This window comes from Frankliniella occidentalis, unplaced genomic scaffold (genome assembly GCF_000697945.3).
Source record: "Frankliniella occidentalis isolate FOCC.00 unplaced genomic scaffold, Focc_3.1 Scaffold145, whole genome shotgun sequence".
Lineage (NCBI taxonomy): Eukaryota > Metazoa > Arthropoda > Insecta > Thysanoptera > Thripidae > Frankliniella > Frankliniella occidentalis.
The window spans coordinates 589111-598691 of record NW_026267272.1 but is presented as its reverse complement, the minus strand read 5'-3'; the positions used below and the strand labels follow the sequence as shown (position 1 = coordinate 598691).

The window sequence follows — 9581 nt, the reverse complement described above, 5'->3', positions numbered from 1 at the left end:
CTGTCTGACGAGGGTTAGGCGCAAGAAGAAGGTTCGACTGGCGGTCAACACGTCAGCGTCCCGCACACCTTATAAATAAGGCCTTATCTCGGCGCTTCCCGCAGAGAGCCGTATCTCGCATCCCCATCGGCCGCGCACCGCCGCCAGAGCCGCAGCCGGGACCTCACCGGAGCCACCGGAGGGACGGGGCGGGGCGGGGCGGCGCCACCCAAGTGTTCGAACTCCTTTTGAGCAGCGTGTTATCTATGCTCCTGCTCCCGGGCCTCGCAGCCGCCACAGGAAGGGAAAGGGGGTTATGGGATAGACCCTCACGCAAAGGTTTGTGTGCGCACATAATTTTATCCACACAATCCCGCCACCGAGCCCGATTACGCACAATCTACACAGCGAGAAACTGAATCCGGAACAAAAGTGTTGTATAACCTGGTGGCACCTTTCACACACGCAACCAGAAAAATTGAAATTTGTAGCAACCATGGAAAATATGGCTGTTCCAACACTCGCACATGGTTACATCAACGATGGAAATCGTTCTACTTCCTGTTTTTGTTGTTGGTGTTGGCACCACCATGTGCGTGTTGCCACGACCATACTTTGATGGTTACCCCTGGTCCTACCACCATACGGTGATTGCTACAAGTTGTAGTTTTTCTGAGTGTGTCTGGAAACTCATTGTGGCCGATGGTTTTGTCGGCGTGGAGCTCAGCGCCACTGCCCGAGGCGTGCTTCACACATTAACGCATGACAGCCGGCGCACGCTTACTCACACTCGCACATGGCCGTGACACGGACTGGCCGCCCTCTCCACGTCAGTAACGACCTCCGCAACGGCCGTCTGAGTGCCCCCGACCAGGGCCCCACCAACCAGAGCGCTATTGGTCGCGAGGCGCACTGCCCTCGTGTGTTCATTATGGCATACCGCCGGGACGTGTCGGCGGCAGATGCTTCGCTAAACAAAAGGCAAAAAGGGCGAGTCGAAACCGCTGCCTGTTTTGTATTTTGTACAATCGCTATCCATTTCTGGGTGCCTGCCGTTGCGTGATGCAGGCCAACCAATCCCGCGTGCCATGCTGATCAAGCCTTTGTACTTAAAACTGCGTATAACTCAGCTGTAGGGCGAGGTCGAGCACTGCCCGTCATTAATTAAGTTATTATTGTAATGATTATTTCTATGACTATTACTGCAGTACTAACGTGGTCTCCTCTTCTTTGACCCCGCAGGAGTGGCAGGACCACAAGTTCAAATGGGACCCGTACGAGTACGGGGGCGTCACCGAGCTGTACGTGCCGTCCGAACACATCTGGCTGCCGGACATCGTGCTCTACAACAAGTGAGGATAGATCCCCGCCTACTAATGGCTGTTGCGACCCTGTCACGCCCGGCGACGCCCGGTCACGTGTGCACCCCCCACTGCGCCGTCTCGAAGCCTTAGGAAGCGGCGGCGGCGGCGAGCGGGTCGCGCAAACCTCCGCCTCTTTTATGACTTGTGACTTGGCTATATTCCCGCTAATCCGGGAACTCTGTCTCCTTTGACGACTTTGCTTTTACGAGGTCGATTCGAATGGCAGCCCCTGCCCTGTGTGACCCCCCACCCCTCCCCCTCTCACCCCTTGCACGGCCCCGCAGCGTCCCCCACGAGCTGTCCTCGCACCCCGCCCAGCCCGAGGCAAAGCCGGGCCTCCAGCGCGCACGGACTTGGGGGAGCGGAGCGGGCGGACACGTCTCGCAGCGCGGGCGTGCGTGCGTGCGGGGCGGGGGTGAGAGGATGCGCACAGGGCGGAACGGGGAGAAGGGAGGGGAGGGGCTCATTGGGGGCGACTTTGGACAAAATCCAAACAGCCGGCGTCGGACACTCCTCGTTCCACGCTGTTATTTCATGTCGGCCAACACCATCCCCTTTACTCTTTCTGTAGACGCAATATGCGTAGCGTGTAAATTCAAAGTTTACGCGACACCAAGACCAAGACAGGAGTGGGCTGGGCAGATCATTCTCTTGCACTGTGCAGAAAAGTCCGTTCTTACCGCATATATTATCATATATACAAATCCATTTAGACTCTCGGTTCAGGATCTACAACCCCTTGAATGCGTTATGACGGAGGGACGCAAAACGGGAGTCATCAACGTCCAAAGGGCAGAGGAGAGGGGATAGTAATCCTGATTGAATAGAAATATCAAAAGATTGCACGCAAAAAAAATCTGGCGGTAGTGCTAGATTTTTAGCACCGGTGCTAATTTTTTCGTCTGTATAGGCATAGGCCCAGCTAATTTTTTAGCTGTACTCCTACAAGTAGCTAGCTGGAAGATATTAGCTAGATTTACAACAGTCCGTTTGCACCAGTGCTATTTCAAATTTCAAAATTGCTATTTTTTCCCTATTTAAATCATCACAAAAACTGTAAAAAAATAATTTTGGTGATGATTTTATCACAATAATGTGATACTTTTCTCACATTTTTGGGAGTTATCATGCCCTTTGACGTGGGAATCGCAAAACACCAGTTAACGCGTGGTTTTGTATTAAAAGTATCGCAAAACTAGACTCAGTGCTTGCCTTTGTGGAAAAATAAAAATAAAATTAGGAGACATCAGACATCTAAGATGGACGTCCGTCTCCCGTTCCCAGTGCTGGACAGACTAACGTCTGTCGACCCGAAATTTAACTTTTAAGAGGAGCGAAATACCCCAAACACCCAAAGCAATTGACACCCGTAGCAACCATCGAGATATAACGGAGAACTTTAGTTGGTGGTGCCATCTAGCGGAGACCTATAAACTTCTAAACCGAGAGGCGAGAACAGTGTTTCTTGGTGCAGCTTGCACATTTAGCAGTACAGCAAATTGATTAAGCTGGGCATGACACTTCTCGATGGATATGGACTAAGATGCAGACCAGACCGTTTTTGCGACAGCTAATTGAGGTCTAGATCTATAGCTAAACCGACAATCGTGCCCAGCTGAGAACGTTAACTAGCCAGCAAGTATAATTAGCACCGGTGCTAATATGGGCCCGACTAATGACCAATCTTTAGCACCAATCTAATTTTTATTTTTTTCCGTGTGGTCTCAAGATTCCTTACGAAAGGATGTGATGACCAAAATATTAGGTCCACTAGGAATGACTAGATTATGCCCAAAGGTTAAGCATTTCTAACGATGATTCAGCATTTTTTTTTCAAGAGACTTTGCTTGTAAGCAAAACCAAAACAACACAACGATAGTTAAATTAAGATGTTACAAGAAATCAAGTTGCCGCGCGTGCTGACTTGTTTGATGTAGTAAACCGGGTGAACGCCTGCAGTCGGTGGGGTAGGCAATAGCGGCACGTTCCTGTCTGGCGGGTCTGCCTACCTCCCGGCGCCCTTCTGCATCGGGCAGTGCGCCGCGCGCTCTGCATCATCGGTCACACCTTGGCAACTGTCTTCGTGCACGTATATTGCAACGGGCCGACACTGCTTACAGGCGTTTAAGACCCCAGAGGGAAGAACAATTTCAAGCATTCGGGCACGTGGATTTTTGTTACTGGAAAATTTCGGTTGCATTACAAGCGCGCAAGCGCGCGGCCTCCCTCACGTACACGTTTGTTTCGGTTTGGACTAGAAGTCGTCATTCTCTCCCCGTCACGCGACACGTGCGGCGCGCACAACAGGTGCACGGCCCGGCCAGCAATGACTGCGCAATAACGCGCCGAATAAAGTTTGAGAGAAACAACGGTGGGACAAACGCCGCACATCCCACACCTTCTCTGTCTATGGTCTTTCTCAACCCCCCCCCCCCCCCCCCTACTCGCTCTCTCTCTTTATCTCTCTCCCTCCCCTCCACTTTCCCTCCCCACTCTTTGTCCCTCCGGAGCGTCGCTGGCGTGTTTGTATTCCACTCAAGTTGGCATTTTACTGCGCCCCGCCCCGCCGCGCCCCCTCGGGAGCCCCCCGCCTGGTCCGGCCCCGCGCGCGCGCGATGAAGTATTGTATTGCAAAGGACCGCGAAGAGGCGCCGCGCCGCGCGCATCTCAAGTACTTGCTGGCAGTAATAACAATAATAAATCATCGCAATAACAACAAGAAAGGGTCGATAGGCCGGCAGGGGGTCGGCCGCGCGCACTACTGGCCCGCCATGTATTTGTGATGAGAGCCGATATTGTATGTGACGTGCGGTCCGGGCCGGGTTACCTTTCATGGAGGCGTGTTCACGGGCTAATGCCTCTAGGCCTGCGGCCCACCGCCCCCTAGGACGCTCCGCCGCCCCCGCCGCACGCCCCTCGTGCCCGCGTCCTCACCGCCACAGCCCCCGCCTCCCCTACCAACAGAGCCACCGGGAGTCCAGTCACGATCGCCAATGGTTCATTCCTAGTCCCCTGTGCTCCTGGCCCGAGGTCTTTATTCCCAACCAAAACCCCCCAGAGAGGCGGGCTGGGCCGGGCCGGCCGGGGGGGGACACGCTGTGCAGCCAACAAGCAGGCGCCACAAAACGGACAACATTTTTGTTGTAGAAATAAACGTGGTCAATAAGCGGTGAAAAGGCAAGCCTTTTCGTCGGTTTCGCCTTGGTCACCGATACGTACTCCTGCACGACACAGTCACATCATACAGGGTAGGCCACATTCCCCCGATAGTTTCGTAATTATACTGTACCGTCTTCACAACGGCGCCTTATTGCCTCTTGCGAGTGGGCATAGCGTCCTGCATACGGTGCAGTGTGCAGTGTGCGTATTTCATTTACTACTTTTTCCTTCGTTAAGCTTTGGTCGCACTTTCATTACTGAAGTTTAACTGTAGAAGAGTGGCGGGTGAACACTTGGTTGAATGCGCGGTTTAAAAGTAACATCAACTTGCTCCTTTACTGATTGGTCACGCGCCCCTCGCCCCCGAGCTGCGTGCCTCAAGGGCTCCGCATTCAGATGAGGATTTGCCACACACCGCCCCCTGACGCCGCGCCGGTCTCGGTCCCGACCCTTCCTAGTCCCTGATCTCCTCCAGAGGGCGGTGTGTAGTTTACGCACGGTCCCTAAGACCGTCCGCGATAACGCGTGTTGTGATGGCGCACAATGTCAGTTGGTATTAATCTGGAGGCTCAGCCTCCCTCCTCCTCTCAGCCTCTTCATCCTCCGCCCCGTGCCGACCAGCACGCAGACCCATCCCTAAACACACACAGGGCGCCCCTCTGCTGCCTCTCATCCCCCTCAACCCCCTCCTCTCTCCCCCTTTACCCCGCGCGCGCACGTGCAAGACTCGACATCCGGACAATTTGCCAGTCCCCTGGCTGCAAATCCGCGACGTTCCAGGATTTACCGTTTATCCGAGGCGATTTCGCTCGCACGCGCAGTGGCTATGGTACCTCCCCGCCGCTCCTCGTGTCGGCCACGGTCACTAGGGGGCGAGGGGGGGAGGGGGTCGAAAAAAGCACGAGGGGCCAAACTGCCACGCTGGAATGCGCGCAAACATTTGTGTGCACAGTTGTCTACCAGTACAGCGGCAGCGGAGCGGGGCGCGGCGCGCGGCAGGGTTGGAGTGGGAGGAGGGGGAAGGAGAGGGGGGGGGGCATTTGACCCGCAGGAGAGTAATAGTCCCCCGCTTAGATACCGTGACATAAATAAACGCGGAAGTTGCAGGGCGCGGGGGAGGTTAAAAGAGAGTGAAGAGGGGGGGGGGGGGGGCCCGCCGGGCTCCACCCGGGCCCCCGCAGCCCAGGGGGCGCGCGGCACGGACAGCCCTGAGATATGAGATGTGCCCCCGAGAGAGCCCCCCGAGGGCCGGGCGAACCAAAGGGTTGCCCCGGACTTGGCCCAACGCCCCGGTGCGCGCCACCCGGTGGCAGCAGAGGACCTCCGTGGCCAGCAGAGCAGACCACCGTAGAGCAATGGAACAACGACACAACCACCCGGAACGTAACCCAAACCAGTATGGAGGATTTCTCTGGGATCCCAGCGACGCTTATAGCAGCAGCCCCTACCGGCACCCGCCTGCCGCTGCCTCGCGAACATATCGCCGTGTAGCACTAGTCGTACTCGCAGGCCATCCCCCGCACCTGCTGTTGTTCAGACGAGCGTCTGCAGTGTCTCTCGTCGTCTGTTGCAGCGCGGACGGCGAGTACGTTGTGACCACCATGACCAAGGCCGTGCTGCACTACACGGGCAAGGTCCTGTGGACGCCCCCTGCCATCTTCAAGTCGTCGTGCGAGATTGATGTGCGCTACTTCCCGTTCGACCAGCAGACGTGCTTCATGAAGTTCGGCTCGTGGACCTACGACGGCTTCCAGGTAAAAAATATGGCCGGTTAGAGAAACTTTTCCAGTTGGCACTCTTGCTCATTTTACAACTGCTTAAGAAAGTTTACATGAACCATTTTTCGCCGAGAATGAAAGTCCGAAAAAGAGCGAGATCAGCAGGCAAACGGCAATTTAAAGCAGTCTCGCAATTTTAACATTTAAACGAAATATACGTGTAACATTTCTACAATTTAAAAAAAATAATTGGTTCATTGCTATGAAGTTTTTGCTGTTAATATGAAGCGGGACATGCAAACCAAACTAAAAACTGCAAATTTGCAAAAACCTCTGTTTAGATTGATCTGCAGCACATCAACCAGAAGGTGAACGAGAACATGGTCGAGGTCGGCATCGACCTCAAGGAGTACTACCCGTCCGTGGAGTGGGACATCCTGGGCGTGCCGGCCGAGCGCCACGAGCGCTACTACCCGTGCTGCAACGAGCCGTACCCCGGTGAGTGCGGGGTTGGTGATTGGAGGGCAAAGGGGTGGAAGGGGGGGAAGGGGGGGCGGTGCCGGGCGCTCGGTAAACAGGAGCCGACGCCCGGGACTTCACATTTAATTAACGTCCGAGGAACGGCGCGTTCGAAAACAAGCAACTCGAAACCCGACGGACGGCACGGGGTGGTGGGTGGGTGGGGTGGGGTATGCGGTAGGGCGGGGCCCCTCCACTGCGCGAAGGCTAGATCTATGCGGGCGCGACGAAGAAGACTAAACGCCCCGTCGAGCCGCCGCCTCGGACGCTGTCTGGCCGCACCGATGTAAATAAATAAAGGCTCGGTTTCCCTCATTATGCCCCCCCGAAAGACGTTTACGAGTCGCTAGTTATATCTCAGCCTGCCTTTCTCTTCACGTTCTCTTCTCCTCGGCTCCGTGCCCCCTTCCCCCGCCCTCCCCTTCCGCCCGGGTGCCTCTCTGATGAACTGTGATTGGCTGTATCACAACCAGCCTAGAGCCTTGCCCGCGGCGGCGCCCCGCCCGGCCACGCCCCGCGGTGCTTTCGGCTCTATTTAGCACCCCACAAAGTGAGATAATCTTTTATACCCGCTTGGAATTAGTTCATTTCATACTTGGCTCCGACAGCAACAGCATCTGGGAGGGCCCCGGAAAGATGGTTTTAAAAAAACACATCCCATTTTATCACGAGCACTAGACAGCGGAAAAAAGGGGGGCCCTTTCTTCTCATTCATTCGGACGAACGCTCAAGTCCGTAGAAGAAAAGGGCACAGCGCGTCCAGTCCATCAGGCATCAGGCTCGCGCTTCTCAGTCACGCTCTTGCAGACGAGTTACCATCATCACTCCCGTTGCTTGACCCATCGCATCGCATTCAGCTCAGAAACGCTCAATCGCCACGATGGACCATTCCGGCCGTGTATACACTGCAGAGTATACATAGTGTCCCATACATTGCAAAATGCTTGCAAAAGAATAGGTTTGTTTTGCAAACGATTTTCTTTGCAGCTTGAAGCAAAGAAGCAAAGAACTTTGAAGCATTGTTATACGCGAACTAGTTTTTCGCAAAGCTTGCAAACCATTTTTGCAATACGAACACACGGTTTGCAAGGAATCTTATCAAGGAATTTCTTTGACATACGCAAAAATAATTCTATACTGCTAAAGATCGTAAAATTCTTCGCAACGCTGGAAAGAAAATAGTTTCCAAGCAGTTGACAGTGTGGACTCCACGTACCGCCATGGTGAGTGGGTATGGTAGCCCACCCGCCCGCCCGCCTCCATGCAGTGCAGTTCAAGCAAAACAGAAATAAAATAAATTAAAAACAGTTACACGGGATCTATGGGACACCCTGTACATACCTTACATACCAGGAGCCCTCTTTCCTTCCGCTTTTCCGGCACCCCTACCGCCAGGCACCCTTACCGCCAATTAGAGACCCTCGGATGCGCAGGGCAGGGCCAGGCAGGGCGCGAAACCCACCCGCGGGAGAAAAGGCATTTTTCCGACGGAGCGCACCAGCGCCACAGCGCACAGCGCGAGTCTAAAGTCGGAAAGTTTCAGCACAAAGTTTTTCCTCAAAGTAAACGGCTCGTACCCGGACCGGCCCGGCCGCGCCTGCCGGGCGGAAAGTATATTTATTCTCAAGGTGGTGAAACAAGAGTGTGTGGCAAGACGACCCCGGATGATGGGTCGTGCCGCTGGGGCCGCCCCCGCCCCCGCCCCGACCCTACGCGCAGCCCGCGCTCTCGGAGGGCCACTCCTCACTTTTCCAACTCCATGGCGCTTCGCTGATTGCTCTCCTTTTCATTTGCTCTGGCGCGCAGAGCAGCAGCAGCGGCACCAGCGGAGGCTGCCTCTCCCCGCCGCTCTCCTCCTCCCCCTCCCTCAATTAGCCCGGTGTCAATACACGACAGCAATTGGGTCCTCCCGGCCCCGCGAAGGTGTCGCAATAACTCTTGCTCGGCTCGTCGCCTGTTGCAGACATCTTCTTCAACATCACCCTGCGCCGCAAAACGCTCTTCTACACCGTCAACCTGATCGTGCCGTGCGTCGGCATCAGCTACCTGACGGTGCTCGTCTTCTACCTGCCGGCCGACTCAGGCGAGAAGATCGCCCTCTGCATCAACATCCTGCTGTCGCAAACCATGTTCTTCCTGCTCATATCCGAAATCATACCGTCCACCTCGCTGGCGCTGCCGCTGCTCGGCAAGTACCTGCTCTTCACCATGTTCCTGGTGGGCGTGTCGGTCGTCATCACCATCATCGTGCTCAACGTGCACTACCGGAAGCCGTCCACGCACAAGATGGCCTCGTGGGTGCGGAAGCTCTTCATACGCTGGCTGCCCAAAGTGCTGCTCATGCGTGTGCCCGACACCATGCTGGCGGATCTCGTCGGCAACAGGTCAGTAGTGATATCCTCAAAATGAGTGTATGTGTGATGTGTGTGTCTTTTGTGTGTTTATTTCAAAACAAGTGATAATTATGAGTACACGCCAAAAACGCCGTCTTGGTTTTCAAGCAGTTCGGGTAAAAACAAGACGCTCCCGTGTATTTTCTCAATAAGAGTTGCTCGGCTGCTTGAAAACCAAGACGTCGTTTTATCCGTGTATCGATGTCTAAGCTGTTAAGGTTAAATCTTTGATGTCCAGTATAACAGACATTCTCCGGGAATGACAAGCAGTGTAGTAGGTGAAGGTGCGTGTGCTAACCCTTTGCAGGTGGTCGCAGCCCTGGGCTGGGCGGGCTGCACGGCGGGCCAGAGGTTTATGGTGGTTAGCCTTAATAGCCGCCAGATAAGACGTCTAGGGTTGCTCTGCTCACACCGACCCCCTTTGCCCAGGGCCAGAGCGTCATGACCTC

The 9581-nt window shown here is 54.8% G+C and overlaps 2 protein-coding genes across 2 annotated transcripts in view; one reads left to right on the top strand and one right to left on the bottom strand.

The window, feature by feature from the left end:
* Positions 1–9581, bottom strand: part of LOC113214515 (acetylcholine receptor subunit alpha-like 1) — a gene marked incomplete at its 3' end in the record, with an annotated part of 208277 nt that overhangs the window by 189987 nt on the left and 8709 nt on the right.
* Positions 1–9581, top strand: part of LOC113212516 (acetylcholine receptor subunit alpha-L1) — a 34448-nt gene that overhangs the window by 19737 nt on the left and 5130 nt on the right. The window contains exons 3-6 of the mRNA XM_026431244.2: positions 1222–1331; positions 6076–6256; positions 6562–6718; positions 8703–9123. Of these exons, the coding sequence (XP_026287029.1) occupies positions 1222–1331; positions 6076–6256; positions 6562–6718; positions 8703–9123 (869 nt within the window). The remainder of the gene's footprint in view (positions 1–1221; positions 1332–6075; positions 6257–6561; positions 6719–8702; positions 9124–9581) is intronic.